The sequence below is a fragment of the Vespula pensylvanica genome, chromosome 2 (assembly GCF_014466175.1).
Source record: "Vespula pensylvanica isolate Volc-1 chromosome 2, ASM1446617v1, whole genome shotgun sequence".
In the NCBI taxonomy this organism is placed as follows: Eukaryota; Metazoa; Arthropoda; class Insecta; order Hymenoptera; family Vespidae; genus Vespula; species Vespula pensylvanica.
Window position 1 is genome coordinate 14523258 of NC_057686.1, and position 19301 is coordinate 14542558.

The window sequence follows — 19301 nt, forward strand, 5'->3', positions numbered from 1 at the left end:
TGAGTCTGTAAACAAAGTAAAGGACGAACCACTCGTATTCTCGAGGGCAGTTCAAAGACTTCATCTGCTTTAAGCTCGTCGGTTACCAAATAGCTTCTGGTTTCCACTCGAGAACGTCGGTCATCTTCTAACTGCCGGTTGTGGAAAAATATACGCTTCTTCGACGTCTTCCGGGCTTGATGTTTCTAGTTCCGACATCTCATAATATCTTATCCGTACCGTAAAACGTCATTTGTTATGAAAAATATTTATTTTACCTATGTAATTTCGCTTCGTCGTAAATATATTTATTCAAATTTATAATACGTGAATGTATATACGATATATATTTATATTGATCCTTTTAAAATTACTTTCATTTAGAACATATATGTAGATCGATTACGTCGAAGAATAGTTAAGCTATTTATCGTAGATATATCTATACGAAACGAACGATCAGAATAAAAACGAGAGAACATATTCGAGTGTATTTACAATTAACTTACGATTGTTCCGATAACGAAACGTAATTTCTATCAATTTTAAATGAAAGCTATATGAATAGGAGTATCGAGTAGTTGTGTACACTAGCATCGAAAATGGAGGGTTAGTTACGAACAATAGGACGAAATGAATCTCGGTTGAGGCAGCACTTTCGTCGATCTATTAGTCGCTCAATTAGGTAAAACACCCGAAATACGTGTGTAGCCCTTCCGTTTCGAATCCAATAGTCGCATTAACTCGCGTTCGAGTGAATAATAGAAAGGAAGGATATGTTCCTTTTTTTTTCCCTCTAACTTTTTCCCTTTTCTTTTTTTTTTACGAATTATTACTATTCATTGTTAAAGTTCTCGTTGACATTTCTCACGTGAGCGTTAACTCATTCGAAGAGTAACGTGGGTAGTATTTTATATATAAATGTATGTATGTATACGTGTAATAATAGGTCGACCAGACTCTTTTAAAATCGTAAATAATGGCGTATTTTTCTTTGTTTTGTAATTCAGAAAACAAACAAAGTGATCATACAATGGAGATTAATCATAAATTGTAAAACTTATTTTATTTTCATTGTCAGTCGTACCTCTCGATAGATTTTTTCGAACGATTCGATTTACCTCTCATCGTTGTATCGATCGTTACAATTATCGAAAATGCTTCGAACGAACTTACCTATTGCGAATACAAAGCCCTGAAGCGGTAGCACGTACATAGGTTGTATATACAATGACAATAGACTGGACATAAGGGCTACAGCAAATCTAGCTTCGTTCTCTCTCTCTCTTCCTTCCATACGATATGTTGCACGTATGCGAGCGTAGCGCAATATCTTCTCATTAGCAATTAATCGATGGAATGCCCTTAGAGTAGTTCTTAAACAGTATCGTAACTTCGATATCGATAAACACATTCTCTGGATTCAATACGCAATTAGAAGCGTACGGAGATCGTAATTGAAAGGAACGCTACTCTTGTGAATGTTTTATCAAGACGAGAGGAACGTGAATACCATAATAGAACTTTCTGTTCTCAAATTCATTGAACGAGTTAGGAAATTTTAATTTTCCGTGTGTCTCCATATTGAGAATGCTATCTATACACACAGACGCTCATATATATATATATATATATATATATATATATATATATATATATCTCTTTGTTATTTGAGTTACTTCCATCTCATTAGTCGGCAAAATTTTAGAGTAATTTTAGAGGATGCAAAGCATACACCGAATTCTGACATCGAGTTTTGAACGTGATAAAGGATCCTTTTAGGTAGAAGTGATGTTGCGCATAATAGAGAGACGGTCGAAGGAATCTGGGATGAGACGAACGAATATTCCACGCTATGAGACTACGTACGGTACTCTAAAGGTAGATATAAAGGAATCGAGACTTTATCGTGTTAGAAAATGCTTCTTTGTGTATAGCTCATTGTAAGATAGGCCCTTTGTACGATGCAACATCGTGAGTGAAAGAGATTGTATAGTTACATAGTAATTATGTATTAAAATTTGTCTCATGAACATTTAATAATACGACCATCCTACCCGAATAAACTCGGAACTTTTATTACTTTCATTGCGCTTTAGCAAGAAGAGCCATGAAACGTTTCGCTTCGTTTTCATTCCCCTAACGAACTTCATTGTGATTACTTTCAATACTAACGATCGTAAAGAAATATTCATAAAATCGTAGTTGTAGTTGATTTTTGTATAACTTCTGTTTAATGCCCAGAATGAATTCATAATATACATGCATAATATATAGTCCAACTGATTATTATAAATTCGAAGTCGTTGAGAAATTTAGAAGAAGATAAAGAATTTGCAATATTCCGAAGGAACACTTTGCTTTCGGAGTGTCATCACGATAGTAAAAGACCACCGACCATGTTTTGTTGTCATAGATATGATCACGTATAGGTTGACAGCTGGTGGTAAGAGTCAAGTTGTCAAGAGATGATACGTAAGTAGATATGTACGTCGAAACTAGAGAACCAACGACGGAGACTCGACAGCAACCGGAAGAGCTGTAACCCTCTGTCTGTCTGTCTGTCTCTCTCTCTCTCTCTCTCTCTCTCTCTCTCTCTCTCTCTCTGTCTGTCTGTCTCTTTTCTTTTTCTTTCTCTCTTTCCTTTCCTCTCATCTCTCTATCTCTATTTCTATCTCTCGGCGCAATGAGTCAGCAGCCATGAATGGCGCTACTCGTACTACCTACGACTACGTCTTCCTGTTAGGAAAGATCTGCATTCCACCGATGTCTACCTCGACGTCGCTGAGATTTTGAAATATTTCCCTAGAGAGAGCTTTCCCGAACTCCCGGGTGTGCTGCAAGAGACAAAGATTTTACCTCCTTTCCATTTCGTCGAGAGGAGAACATTCCGCCTTTTTTATTAGTTCCATAAAACACTTGTGGAAAAACATGATCGTTATCAGGTGTTACGTTCTTTTTTCGCTCCTTTTTTCTTAGCCAATACCACAAACTTAGAGATGTGTTCGAATTTAAAAAATAATTATTTTCTAATGATAGATGAAATATTATAATTCTACGGATAAACCTTTGACAATATTTTTATTCGAAGAATAAATTTCTGATCAGATTCTTTGACTTCTTTTATTCTCACTTAAGTTAAACCGAGTTATACCATTTCGCAAGTGCAACTATACTACTATCCCGTAATGCGTATGTTTTACGTATAGAACGTAAGCAAGAACATGGGTTATCCACATGTGCTTTCTTTACGAGTCTCTCTCGGTACATTCACGATATTCAAAGCCGGCAAACTTATCGGAGCGAAAAGGAGCAGTACACACCTTACAACCATGTTCGCTTGGACAGCCCTCTCACTGGTTTAACTGGTTTCATAAACGATGCGCGATCGTTTTTCTACCGAGTGATCGTACGGATATCGGGACGGCACTTTTTCGATTATATAATCGCGATATATCGAAAGAACATCTTTCGTTATAACTCACGTCGCATTCCTTCATGCGTATTCTTCTCTTCGCAACGTCATCTTTCGATAGTTCGTTTTTCTTTCATCTTATTGCGATTCACTCGTAGATGATTTTATGGTCCTATGTCGAATTTGATTCGACATCTCGTTTTACTTTTACAAAAACTGTAAAACCGTTTGACAGGCATCTTTCAATGATTTAATTCAATTATATGTAAAAGAACATCAAATATCTTTTTTATATTTATTTGATATTTTTTAAGTAAATTTCTAAATATATATAAATAAATGATTCGATGATAAACGAGATTCCTTGTTTATCATTATTAATACTTCTTCTCCAATTTAATCTCGCGTGTGTAAATGTTTGAATAACAAGCAAACATTTTTCTATCGTTGTCCTATCGCTAGAATTTCGAATTCAATTGAGAATAATTGTCAGGTTTAAAATACGATAGGAAATCAACAAGTCATAAATGCAAATTACTCGGTATAAAATACTAACGATAAAACAGATATCCAAGGATTAATGATCGAAAATTTCGCAATATCGGAAACGACGAATACGAAAGAGTACATTTCAGTAACATAACACATATATTTAATTTACTTAAAATAGAATATTTAGAAAGCCATATGAACATAAAAGGCATCGATTAGGAAAGGTACAATGATATGTGGTATAGAGTACCGTTGTATAAAGCACCGTTGTTGGTGTTCATGCTTTGAATTTTCCATTAGTTGCCTTTTACGTTCTTGAAATTTTTCCATATTTAAAAGCGGTAGCTCTCGTTCTGTCCTTTTCCTTTCCTATATTTATATACATATATATGCGTGGGTAGAAAGATGATACTTTGAGTGATCGATGAATGATCGGTCTTATGACATTCCTTTCTAAAGATTATTTTATAACTTCCTTCTCTCTCTTTCTATTACTTCGACCGCAAGTAGGCGTACCGGAGGTTATATTTTCCACTTAAAAAAGTATGGCGAACGCGTCAACGACCGAAGGGATCGCTGTGAGATCAAGAAACCGATCCTTCGAAATGGCAAAACGAGTTTCGAACTCCTGGATTTTACTTTTCTCTTACTGGATCCACACAACAACGTCGTCGTCGTCGTGGTCGTCGTCGTCGTGGTCGCGTGCTTCGATCGCATCTCACCATTACTTATTTTTTATTCTTATTTTGTTTACTATCTCGTTTGTTTCTCTAATCCTGATTTACGAGAAAGGAAGTTTCTACGGACAACGAGTTCTCGAGTCTGGATCTTCTTTCATCGTTATAGAAGTTGTTGACGATCGGTCAATATGAATGGCGATAAGAAACGACTTATATTACATCGATTGAATAAAAAAAAACTTTGTCATAATGACGTCGCGTGATCGAATATTATGACATTTCGAAGTTTACATCCAATTTCAAAGATAACACGTTTCATGAATAAAATTCGTTTTGAATAATATTCTCGTATTTTAGAATTCATCGGACAAACTCGATATTTATCGAGAATTGGAAAGGTTGTTTCCTACAACTACGACGTCGTGGTTATAATTTCAATACTAAGAGATTAAATAGCTGCGCACGCGTATCGTGCCTTTGAGAGTCTCGCAATAGGAGTCTCGTAGAAAAGCAAGGTGCGTCTAGACGAAGTGATACCTAATGAAGATCGACCGGACGATAGGGTCTAATGAGTAGAACACTTCGTGCACGTAGGCAGCGACTCGAGTTGCGACTCGAAAGTTACGGATAATGTCAAGGTCGTCGGCAAAGAGATAGCCATATTACTGGGATCTACTTACTAGTTACGATCTTTCATCTGGAGAAGAAGCTTCGTTAAAACAATGACTCTATTAAATGTTAAGGTACGATATTAAAAAGATATTGCAAAACGTTGCGTTCATTTTTCTTTTTCTTTTCCTTTCTTTTTTTTTCTTTTTATTTTAATAACGTATCAATATACCACTTTCATTATCGTTTACAATCAACGTGTTATTTACTTTGGATCGTACAAGTCATATATTTTCATTAGCAAGATCGACAGTAATATCCTCGTTTGCATGCAACCGTGTACTAATAATATCTAGTAATTCTAAACGCAAATACTGAACGCATTTTATTAGGCTGTTTATTTTAATTAGACCATTCATTCTTACTAAAGCTCGTAGCTTGTAATGTTAGATCTTACGTTGTCACGTTGCAAAAGATCTTTAATTTTCTTTGTATCAACGGAAGATGTAATCAATGTTATTGACTAAGAGCAGAGTAGATCGTCGTAGCATGTTTGTAGGCTTAATCGAGTACGGCAGGACACCTTCGTAGTGATCATCGTCGATTATGCGAACAGCTTCGGAGGAGCTAGGGATGTTGCGTCGGTATTTGCGGGTAAGGACAGAGCAAGGGTGGCGGTTCGTGTTTGCGGTGTCTCTGTAAATGTGTTGAGTACTCGCATGCTTGCGCACAAGAAAGTGTGAGAGAGAGAGAGAGAGAGAGAGAGAGAGAGAGAGAGAGAGAGAGAGAGTCTGAATTCACGATGCCAAGACTAATGGCGGTTCAACGATGCAACGAGCTACAAACAGAACTCTCGGACTTTATGGGTCTCTGATGTACACCCTCCATTCGTGCTACTTTTAACCCTCACTCCCTGATACATATACCTCTTTCGATATCTATTCCTCTTATCTTTCTATCTTTCTATTCTTTGAACTTTATAATTGTTTAATTTATTATAGAATAATAGTTTTCTTCTTTAAATAATCTTTTTCGTCCGATAATGATCTCGTTGTCAATTTCATCCATATAAATTATATGATATAATTTATACGATACATCGATAGTTTATTTCGCTGGATTAATGCGAGTTTCATTTAATGTTAGTTCTATGGAATTCGATTTATGGACCGTAACACTCAAAGAACATTTCGAATGGAAATCATTAAATAACAATACAAAAGTTTATCGAATTACTGTACAATGACTTTAAGAAACAGGTAGTATCGATGTGTATGTTACCCTTTACGAGTTCACGATGTGATCGTAATGAAGTGCCTTGCAATCGTATTACAAGGTTGAGAGTTGCGTTTTAACATGAAGTGGCATAAGTTTCATAACATCGACTCTCTTAATGATGGAAGGTTTACTATGGTGTAATAACTTCGCACGTGCAATAGATTCCAAAGGAGTTTCTACGGATGTGGAGTGGCAGTTATGGTTGGGACGTTATTCGCGTAACATTTGCGTTCGCGTAACGGATTTCATCGTCGAGTAATATCCTTCGCGCTGAGACTGTCTTTTCAGTGTGACGGAGCAATTTGTCCTAGAGGATGGCGATGCATTATTACGATTTTGCCAAGGACAACCTCTCTCTCTCTCTTTCTCTCTCTCTCTCTCTCGATCTCTCTATCTTTCCTTTCTCTTCTTACTCGGTCCATCCAACCTCACGAGAATCGCAAGTCCTTTCGTTTTAAGAACTAACATCAACGCGAAGAGATTTCCTCTTTTTTTTGCCACCGTTCGTTGATTCCTCCGCTGAAGGAATTACCAGAGAGTATACGTGTGAGACGAAACGATTTGAAGTTTTGTACGCTTTTTCAAGCGTATAAAATAGTGTTCTTTCCTGTCTCACGGATACCAATGAAATATCTTTTTCGTGATCGTATGAAAGTTTTTTTTTTTTCCCCCATAGAAAAGATAAGTACTTCTTCGAATGATTGATTTTGTACATGGAAAAAAGCGTTAAGACAAAATTGTGCGTAGACTACCTGGATACTTGTTCCGTTTTTTTTTTTTTGGTTCTCTTTCTTTTTGTTCGAGTATAGAAAAAATTATGAGAATATGCAAGACTTACCTGTTCTGCAGATTCGGTGACGAACGAGTGGCAGTATTGGATGCTGAAATGCGCCCTAGGCTCTCGAGCCAAAAAGCTGAACTGAGCGTGTCGGGGTTCACAAGTCGCGTAGGAGATGCGCCTTAACGCGTGCGCCATTTGCACGCACTGTAAAAGAGAAAAAAGAAAATGAGGAATATACAACCATGGAGATATTATTTTTCATCATATTTAAATATATATGTAACATTTATCATTAATGCCAATAAGTGTGCTGCTTTAGTTCTTTCACAGGTATACTGACACAGGTTTACAGGTATACAACGATACGTAATAATATCTTTGGTTTCCTTTGATTCTTGCCGCTTACTTGTCGCGTGTGCCCTTTGACCTTCGGCGATTACATTGGATTGCATTGCATTCCACAAATTCCATCTTCTTTTATTCAAGGTTCGTACGTAATGACTCTTATTTTTCTTAACATTTATCATTGTGTAATTATTAGTCTTATCGAGGTTACTGCTTATTTTCTGTTCGTGGTGAATACAAAAATAAAAAGAGAAAGTCCGATATGTTTGACAAGATAATATAGCAAATAATAAATGAAAATTGAAAAGCAAGAGATAATAAATAACAATAGATAAAATTGGTAAATAGTAAAATAGATAAAATTTTATTGGGTATGATAATTCTACGGAAATTTCTCTATTGTTTGTTAAACGAATCGAAAGGGAGACAATAAATTAGCGAGATGTACGATACATCGAATGTGGTACGATACATTAGAGATTCGTAAGAGAACGTAACGCAATGGGTAGGTATGTGCTAGTATAATTCATTTTATTTAAATCAAGATCGACCCTTAGCTCCTCTATCCCGTAAGAAGAAGCCATTGCGCGTGAATCGAAGCGGAAATGGTTAGCTCGTAGTTCGTAATGTAAAATGGCACGACTCCTTTCACTCTACAAATACGGTACATGGGAGTTCATGCCGCAGGAATTTGTTATCTCGACGAGCACAGTACTCGGCCTCATAGCTTTGATCTCTCTATCTCTCTTTCTCTCTCTTCCTCGTGAATTTTCGTCGTTTTTATCATTTCGACGTAAGCCTCGTCACACGTCGGATCGTTCTTTCTCAGCTTCGCCGTGTACGTCAAAACTCTCGAAATCACATATATACGACCACATACATTCTATTTTTCCAGAGTAGTGCAAGCACGACATGTCTCTCTTTCTCTCTCTCTCTCTCTCTTTCTTTTTCTCTTTTTCTCTCTTTATATATATATATATATATATATATATATATATATATATATCCTTTACTCTCCGTAGCTGCTCCTTCCAAAGTGCATCATTACGGATAACGGGTTTTCTTCGTCGGGGTAAATAACGTCGGAGAAAGGTTTAGTACGCCCCCTCCCTCTTTTTATCTACCTCACTCTTTCCTACCTACGTACTTCGACTCGACTCCCAAGCAAGGAAATGTCTGCAGAGAACTCGAATTTCGAAGCTGCTTTTTTACCGTCTTTTTATCGGTTTACCGAAAAAAATTACTCTTGATGTATTTAAAGATAAATTTGGTAGACAATGTCTGATCGAACGTTTATTCTTATTTATTATATCATTTCAATTTGTCGTTTTGAGGGACAATAACGACGTTCAATTTCTTTGATATTAAATTTCATCGTTATACGAATTAATTGAGAAAGGATATTGGTGTTTATTATATTAGCCAATAAATTCGATCCAATTTATGACGATAACGTTATTGTCTCTCCTTTTTATACGATTCAATCAGTCCGAATAGAATTTATTCGAGCATTGCGGGCGTTGCTTACTAACTGTTTCGAAAGTTAGCTTGGGAGAGGTAGCATCCTCATTAAGCGAGATATCTCATAAATATCACTTATACGTATTAGAAGGAGTAGTTGAAGATATCGTGGCTCGTTAGCGACAATAGTAAATCTTCGGTATTACATCCGATGCGACGAACGTAGGATGTGAATTTTAAGTACTAGCGATCGAGTACTTAACGACGCTATAATAAATCGGTTGATCGATAGATTAATACTATCTTATAAAATATAGTAAACATACTATGATCGTGTAAAAAAAATTGTATAAAATAAGGGATGATCTATACTTTTTTGTAAAATACAATGTGACGAACATAAAATTATCTGTTCTACCGACGTATACGTATTCAGTATACGAGCATATTCGTTCGGGCTTTCTGCTTTGAACGATCGCCGATAGAGATCGCTGTTGCATAAACCTGCTACTTTTTATTCGTATAAAAGTTTTTCAAATTTTCGCTCGCTCGCATTTAATGTCCACGTTTTTATTATCACAATGAGACGATTTTAATAGGTTTTTATAGAACCTTTAGATAGTTTAATACATCGTATAATGGTCATAAAAAGTTTCGCTTTAAACGAGCTGTCGATGTACGAGAACATGAATTTTCATCGTTTCGAATGTCAAAGCGTTCGGAGGCGCGAAACAGTGGAATCGTCAGGATATAAAATTTGTTATTACTTTGCGTCACGCTTTCGTTACTTTGCATATTAAGCTAAAAAAGATGAAGAAAGGGAGGGACAGAGAGACAGATCGATAAAGAAAGAGAGAGAAACAATTTATTATTATAAAATTTCCTCGTGAAACATCCTTTGAATGATGGTATTTAAATTTTATTGAAGACCGATAAATAATTAGGCAATTAATTGAAGAGTATGATAATATAAGAGGAAGGAGAAAAAGATAGGGACATTGTCGTGTCTCGGTGCTTTGATTAACGCCAGTTAAACCGCGGCGACAAAAGAAATGAAAAAGAAAAAAAAAAAAATAGGAATAAATCGCGATTATTGGCCACTTTGGAAACGGGCGACATCGAGCAACCGTGGCGAAGTTTTCTTCATCGAATTCGTTCAACGGTAACATGAAACTTTTAATGATTCACTGTTGGATTCGTTCGTGGTAAAAAAAAAAAAAAGAAAGAAAAGAAAAAAGGGACAAAAGAGGAAAAGAATTGTATGGAAACTCAAGCTCTCGCGATGTTTCGCGCTACGTTTTCAAACTCTCTTGAGTAGTTTCGAAATATTGTTCGACCAGTCCGCAAATCATTAGTTCGCAGATGCACGATTGGTAAAGATTTCGCTGAATAACCATACGTAATGACCTTCGGAAACTTTACTTCCTACCGTCTGTGCGTGCTCAATAGGTTTTCTTTTTTCTACGTATATAAGCAACGGTAGATCATGTAATGTATGTAATTCTTTATCGCTTGGAATACTTATTATACACATTTTTTATGATTAACATTTTTTTCCAAATTAGAGTAATGTCGCAGACATAAGAGATATTACATGCAAAGATATTTTGTATATAGAGAGACGAAAGTATTAGATTTTCATATTTTACTTCATTACATCAAAGCAAGGAAAAAGATCAAACGTATATTCTAGATACGTACTTATACTGGAACGTTTCGAATCGTATAAACGCGTTCGTCGATGAGTTCGATCAAAATTTATCGCTTTCCCCTACATGGCAGGATTCTTCTTCCGGAACGACTTTTAATATTCTTCAAGTATCTTTTTATAGCCACAAAAGCGTTCTCATTGTCTTTGAGTTATAGCTCGTATTCGGTATACGATTCTTTAACGAAAGATGTTATTAATATTTTACAATTTTTCTCTTTGATCGCTACTAGTTTTGTATCCTTTTCTTTTTTTCTTCTTGTTTTTTTTTTGTTCCGCAGATTTTATTTTTTATGAAACGTGACGTTTCATCTTCCGTTTTAATTTAATCTAGATAATTTGATCTCTAAAAGAAAATCGAAAAAAGTCGAATATGCGCTCGTTTAACAGGACATATTTCGATTTGAAGCTCACGTAAAACTCGAGGTCACGTTTTCATCCCTCGCACATATGAGAGATATATTTTTACATACATCACGTTTATAAGCTGGCGCAGTTACCTTACCGTAATATCGGTAAAGGTATAAACGTACTTTTATTTCGCGACGCCAAGCGTAAAATATTTTTATTCCGTGAATACCAGGGAGTTGTAGGTATGTACACTCGATATGACCACATTTGCATCCTTTCGTGGGTACTTTACGATTACGTTACTTTCGATTTTAAAATTGCTGCTTCTAATCGTAACGATGATAAAATGTTCATGTACCATTCGAATCTTTTTATAACCGAATGTGATCAGAATTTTTAATCACTTTTAAGACGAATATTTTGTTTCTTAAAACGTTAAAATATAGTAATATTTGGTCAGTCTTTTTGGCTAGTCTCTTATTTATTTATTCATTAGAAATAATTAAAACTCATCATTATAAATGTTTATGTATTAAATATGTAAAGATCGTTTTTACAAATTAGTAAATTATAATTGTTTTAATTACGAGTAAAGTACGCAATTAGAGCTTGAGATATTATTTTTCCTCGCATTTTAAAAGAACAAACGTTTATAAATTTATTGTTCGTATATATAAGAGAAGCACGTTGTCGAGGTTCAATGACGATAACCGTAAAAATTATGGGGGTTAGATACAAAATTTTTCTCTGGAAAGATGACGAGGCACATATAAAAAAAACAGGGGAAAAATGGAACGCGATAGCGGCGCGTATTTCGTTGAGGTAAAACTCGTTGCTTTTTCCAAGAGTTTACGTTGAATTTTTCATGATCCATGCATTCACTTGGAACAATGTAGATAGGTCTACGTGAAAAGGACATATCGAAAAAGAAGTCAACTCGAGATTTTCGATTTTTCTCGATCGTAAACTAATCTTGTTCAAATTCGACAAATAACAAACGAATATGACTTTATTCGTCGTAATACTTTTATTCGCATTCCTTTTTTTCCTTTTCAAAGCATATTTAAAAAAAAATTATTCTATTGTACTTACAATTCGTATCGTGTAAATACGTGTCAAAATATACATGGTCTTTTATAAAAAAAAAAACTTCATAAAATCGAAATTACAAGAGAATCTGTAACTACAATTAATTTATAGCCTAGTAGATTATGCGCGACAAGACAAAAGATTTCAAAGTTCTCTCATAAAAGAAAATTGTCAAGCGATCAATTTCGGATCGATAACGTTATACGACTCATCCCCTTTATATATAGTAGTCTGATAACAATGATGCAGGAGACCGTTCGAAAGACGTAAATCAAGACGTAAATCAGACGTTTCCGCTTCTCAACGCTTCAAAAACAAAAGGCATCGATTCACGTCTTCGGTTCGCAACGTGTTAATATCGTAGAACGATCGTTCGAGTGGAAATAAGTTAAAAAAGGATAGGAAAGGAAAGAAGAGAATAGGAAAGGAAGAAAAAGAAAAGAAGGGTAAAGAAGGGAAAGAAAAGGAATGGACGATTTTCCTCCGGGGACTCGTAATCGTCGCGTGGCCGATGATAAAAGCATTCGTGAAACTTCATAATTTTTCTTTCTCAACGGACAGGAACGAAGCCAAGGAAGGAAGTGGCTGGGGAAGAAGAACACGAGAGGTGAGAATTTAAAGAGAGGAGTAATGGACGACGAATGAAACGAGAATCTTCCAAGAAAAAGGTTGGAAAAAGCTTGCTCGTTGTTTCATCTTTATAATATCGCGAGTAACGACGTGGATCATTTTCTATTGTGTTTCGAATGCCGCCGCCGTCGTTGCCGCGCCGCCCATCTCGTCTTTTCTTTTTCAACCCTACCGCGGAGATCCGTGGAGAAAATTTGAATGAAACAAAGGAGAAAGATTATAAGAAGAAGGGGAGGAGAGAAAAAAGTTTGCCCACGTTTACTTTAAACGAAAGAGAGAAAGAGAAAGAGAGAGAGAGAAAGAGAGAGAGAGAGAGAGAAAGAGAGAGAGAGAGAGAGAGAGAGAGAGAGAGAGAGAGAGAAACAACAGAATACAGCATTACGAACGTATACGATCTTCTTAACGAGTGCAATCGACCGATGGAAGAAAATCGAAATGTTTGATCGAAAGAGAAAATAAGCGTTGACGATTTCGTCATTGTTCTTTAAGTATCTACTTACTTGTTCTTTTTACAATCTTACTCGTATATACTGCGATTCTAATCTATACGATTTCTCATCGAAATTGCTAAAGAGAAACTGAGTAACAAATATAGGATAATTTGGAAACATAGATTCTATCGTGCAAATTCTTATCGGTAGTAGTACCAGATCGTTGTAGTAGGTGCCAGTGGTAACTGTACGTGCGGAAGATATAAACGATGCCGAGAGGTGAAGGTACCATCGATAACTTTTCTCTTCTTTCTTCTGCTCCTTCCTTTTTTCCCTTTTTCTTATAAGTTTCTATTTCTCTCCTTTTATTTTCTTTCCTTCACATTTTCCCTTATTCAAGAAGAAATTCGGGCTGATCTTGTATGTTAACCAAACTTCTCGTCTTTCGTCGTGTTTCGTCTCACAAAAGGATGAGTACCTCTCATGTTATCTTCTCTATCCATATCGGTTTGATACACGGGATGCGCGGGAAAAATTTGTTTAAAAATGTCTCTCTCGATATTGTACTCCGTAACGACTTCGTGAGTTTTTCAACGAGAAAAAAAATCGTTCCTACATCTTTCTTATTGTCAGCTATATTATAGATATCAAATCATTCGCGCATGTATCTCGTTGGAATTTTTAGAAAAAGAAATTAAAAATATCGTTTGTACTCGGAGTAAACATTACTTAAATCATATTTAACATTATTAGTAATCAAATGTTAAACAAGATTAATGAAAAGATAATGCTTTTTGTTGAAACTTCACACGAATCTTTTTTTCGTCGAAAATAAACTGATATATCTATTTAGGTAAGAAGTAACAAGAGAAAAAAGAAATAATAGTTATAATTGGATGTTTTTATCACGATTTTCAAAGTAGTTCAGGCGTACTAATAAATGACACAAGTTTTTAGTTAATTATCCGCCGACAAGGAGGAATTTCTGTGGTGAAGTAAAGCCGTTAAATCGGATCTCTTGGTATCGAAGTAAGGAGGAAGTCGGTAGGGTCGTTATCACCGCTTAAAGGATATGTCGATATAGTAAAGTCCTGTGTAAAGCTAAGAAAGTCAAGACCGTAGTCCCCGTGGGACTTGGAGATTTTCTAGAATTACGTGGAAATTCAGCTTGGTCCATTTCCGGCAGGGAACTTTTTAACGAGCTTTAAGAAACGCTCCTTCGTTCTTCCTGCTTTTTGATCGTCGCCCCCCAGAACCGGAACCATTCTGGTGAATAATTTCAAATTTAGTTTCACCTCGTGTATACCACCGTTTCGTTGCAAACGAACGCTCTCGATTTTGACATACGATTTATTCGTATTATTTATAATGCCTCGCTTTCGAGTTTATCGAAAGTTCAAAACCAGAACGAACGGAAAAGAGCACAGTTAATCTTCATCGTCGATCGAAATATCGATGATCCGTATAACAATCCGATTTCAATTTCGATACGTACGATAGCAATTTCGTTTCCAACATCGAGAAACTCTTCGATGTGGAACTTTTACGAAATTAAAATTTCCAATCTGAATTTCCCCGATTAATAGCGGATATAAATTTTCAAGAGGATATTGCATATTCAATATCATCTCGGATTTATATATTTTCTGTTAAATATTTAGGTATTACAATTCGTAATAATATGAAAATATATAAAGGAAGGGATCGAGAACTATTATATTTTATTTCATTGTCCAATATGTTTTGATTTATCGTGTGAGCATGTTATTCATGTTATATAATGTACCTATCTAATACCTAACTCGTTAGATACAGTCTCGTTTGAAATTTCTGTTATCCTCGTATGTAAATTATTATCAGCATTGTTACGTTGTCCAAGGATTACCTATCGCTGTGATATAATCGACGTACCGTCACTCCGGGACACCGTTCAATAAACAGTGAATTATTGCGCGTGATCGTGTTTGCATAATGTCATGGTATCTATGTAGATGTTGCTCGAAAATCGATAACCGAAACTCTCGACACTCGAGATCTTGACGACTTTATGATAAAACATCATCGATTTCAAGATCGTGTATTCTTTTATCGGATTATTTTTAAACGTTACGACAGATAGAGTTAAGATCGTACAAACATTCGTAATTTTTTTTTTTTACAAAAAAATTTATATTTGCTCGTTTCAATCGGACGAATCCATAAAAAAAAAAGAAAAAATGTATTTAAATACACAAAATATCGAAACGATTTCATAACTTTCTCGACGAGGAACATAGATCTTCGATATTTTTAGCTCTCGATTAATATCTTTCCCGAATAACGTATTATATAAGTTATTAAATACATCGCATATACTATGTCCGTTTATATAGTTGAAATTAAAGTAAAGAAAAAGCACACTTTCAAAGATCAAATTCTATATTAATTCAATCGAAAAAGAAAAACGACAAGAAGAAACGAAAGGAAATATGTGAGAAGTGATTAGCGAAAGGTTGCAGTGGAATAGATTATTTTGCTCGATTGTTAGAAGGAAGCCACAAATAGTTGAGCTTGTTTCTAAGTACGAAGCCACGCGTACTCCGCGAACATCATAAATCGTTAGAAAGGAAAGACTAAGCGTACGTCGAGCGCTTAGAAGTGTGCTTAGCACGTACGTATATATGTTGTACTCGGGTACTCTGCATTGGCGCGTGGAACTGGACCCAACTATTCGAGTAGAACTATGCACGATATCAATCGTGTCCCGGTGGTCACGACAAACGACCCTCTCGAGAGGATCGTTTCGCCAAGTTCGTCAGTCTATCTCGGAGTATCCAACGGCATCGTTATTTTCCTCGTCGCTCTGTCACGCCACTCACCCTCTTCCATTCTTGTCTCGCAATTGGCTGTTACTCGTCTCTTCTCCTTTTCCTCCTCCTTCTCCTTCTCCTCCTCCTCATCCTTCTACTCCTTCTCCTTCATTTTTTCTTTATCTTTTTCTTTTTATCCTCTTCCCGAGTCTCTTTCTCTTTGAACCTCTTCTCGTGGCTTATTTTTATCTTCCTTTCATTTTTTCTTCCTTTTATATTTTCCTTCTATAACTAATACTCTCTTCAAGCTTATTGCATCTCTCTTTCTATCTTTTCTATCTTCCTCCTTTCTCTTCGCTCTCGAACCACTCTTGAGATTATGCGAATTTTATTGGACCCTAGCGAGAGGCCCTTCTATCTCTTCTTAAAAAACTATACTTCACGATTCTCTTACGTACGAGCGCGTAATTGCGTCTACGTCGATCGACAAGTGTTCGTTGTAATATCTTTTTGTCAAAGCCAAAGTAACATTGTTAGATTATTAGAAAGTATAAGAGGTTATTACGGAGTCTCCACTTTACGCCTTTTAACTTAATGATCAAGAGAATCTTGCTGTTTCGTTTCGAAAAATCTTTTGATTGTTGAAAATTTGTTCACATTGGATTTAAATCTAAGAATAAGAAACAGAATCGGTTTGACTCGGTGTCTTTCATCGATTTAACATCCGATAGGTTTTCTTGGTCGATTCTTTTCAATGTTGATCGTTTCACGTAACAGAATAAGCGAGAGAGAAATCGTACGAAGCGGAAAATACTATAGCTCATAAAATAGACTAGTGGAAATGAAAATATTCGAACGGATGGGAGTAGGATGACGAAGGACTATCGAAATATGTTATCTTGAAAAAGATTGGATTTTTACACGAATATTTACCGTGCCCAATGACTATCTCATTTTTTTGTTCTTTTTATATATTCGTTTTATACATCGATGAATATCGGAAGGAATACGCGCTATCGTAAATGTTTGTAATTGAATGATTCATCGATTCAATGAACTCGATTGACCCATCGTTTACAATTTCAATATTTTTACATTTTTTTTCCGCTTTAAAATGCATCAGTTTTCTTTTTCTTTTTTTTTTTTTTTAGCATCGGACCTATTTTCATTTTTATAAATTTACGAATAATTAATATTACATTTTAACATGTGGGTAATTGATTTATATCAAAATATCTCGAAGTTACGCGTATGTTCGTGTGATGTGAAAAATATTACTAAAAAAATTTTAATCGAACAAGTTAATTTTCTTTTTTCTTTGAATTTAATCGCTCGAACGATCGTAAAATTCGCTGGATTCGATTGTTGCTCGATGAATTGTTAAGAGAAGAATTTAGAAAGAAGAATAACGTGTGTAATTTACATACAGTTAGAAACCTCTCGTCGTTCGTCGTTAGAGACTCGAGAAATGAGAATTCGACACGTTTCTCGTGCGTCAGTTCTTGGTACTTCGCGTACAATAGCAAACTCTCTCGTACAATAGTAAACTCTCTCTTACAAAGTAAACGCCATAATGCTTTCAATAGAGACAAAAAATAGAGGGGAACGAGAAACTGTGTATTGATGAAATTCTTCAAACAAAAGCGAAAAGCATTGTTTTATTCATACTTCCTATTATCTACGACTAAAACTTCGTTCGCTATGTATTACATGAATGGTCACGTATGTTTGTACTATATGATCCTCAGAAAAATTGGAGCTTTTGGGTGACTCAATCGGAATTTTTATTTTGGACTTTTCAAACCAACTTTTTTAACGTATTCATTACTTAATAGTTATGTTATGGGAGAATTTCGATGTTATAAAATGTATGCATATCCTATGTGCAGATTTGTGTATTTATATCGATGTTTACGTGTACGTATAAACCATCGTGTTTACCTGTAGTGTATTTTCATGCATATTTGCATATGCATGTGCTAGCGGTTGAGATTGCTAGGTATACGTATAGACGTCGAACGTGTTCTTCTCTTCTTGGATAGGTCGATCGTGTCGACTGTTTTCATGAACGAGACGAGAAGACAAGGATGCAAGTATTATGCAAGGATGCACGGTTAAACGACGAAGGTTGACGCGCAAGGATGCATTTACGAGGACCATAAACTGCAACAATGCGCGACATAGACCAACTCGAATGTATTTTTCAGCGATGTTTGCGTGTATGCCAGGCTATCAGCGGTTTCCTCGTAAACCGTCAATGCGCTGCCAATCTATCCCCATAGACCGTGAATATTTTTTCTTTTGTTCCTTTTTTTGTTTTGTTTTTATTTCCCATTTTTTCCTTTACATCACGTATATTTTGCGGCTTTCCATGAAACTTCCCCCACGGGACTTTGGAAATGGTTGGAAATTAACGTTGCAAGAGAATATTCGTCGTTTTATCCATAAATACTGTAAAAGTCGAGCTTTTTTCTTGTTTACTTTTATAAAATTAAAGGACGAAAATGTTTTGTGTTCTTTAGGTATGCGGAATTATCATTTGACATTTATTTTTAAAGGGAAGATATTTTTAATTATTTTCTACGGATTAAATATACATATATTTTTTCTCTTTTAATATATTTGCACATTTGTAGTACATTAAATAAATAAATATTAATTTTATAGTCTCATTATCTTTTACGTATCATTAGTAATTCCGTATTTTGATAAAAGGAACGTTGTTCTGTATTTTGCCAGTTACAACGGTGACAAATTTCGTTAATATTTGATACATATGAAACGAGACTTTGAGAGTGGATATTTGTCGGTGAAGCTGAAAACTTGGTCCGTTAAGTCGATGGATCGGAGTGACAGGGAAGGCTCGGACATTCGTCGAGGACGATGGCTGCTGGCATCCGCCATCAGGTGGAGTACTCATAGTTGAGATACGCGCTGCTGCCGTGAGTGCTGTTCCGTGTATGCACGAGTAAATCCGTAGGTGGAGGGAAAAACATATCCGACGATCGCGTACGGCTTTGGATTCGATATATATGTATGTAGTATAGATTGACTTTCGATTTTTTCCCTTCCTCTTCTTTTTTTTTTATTTTCAATTTTTATCTTTGAGCTACATTTTGAGAATGAAATTAAAAAGTCTTTTCTCGAAAGTGTTATAACAACGATACAGAGTATCAATTGATAAATTCATTTATCATTAAGTACTCATTAACATTTATTTTTATCAACGATGTATTCTAAACACTTCCAGACGAGATAGTAAA

At 35.6% G+C, this 19301-nt stretch overlaps 1 protein-coding gene across 6 annotated transcripts in view; it reads right to left on the bottom strand.

Moving 5' to 3' along the window:
• The window catches only part of LOC122627150 (tensin-1-like), a 187827-nt gene that overhangs the window by 39528 nt on the left and 128998 nt on the right, over positions 1-19301 (bottom strand). For all 6 annotated transcript variants that reach the window (XM_043808051.1, XM_043808050.1, XM_043808052.1 and 3 more), the window contains one exon: positions 7292-7438. In XM_043808051.1, coding sequence (XP_043663986.1) covers positions 7292-7438 — 147 coding nt within the window. The remainder of the gene's footprint in view (positions 1-7291; positions 7439-19301) is intronic.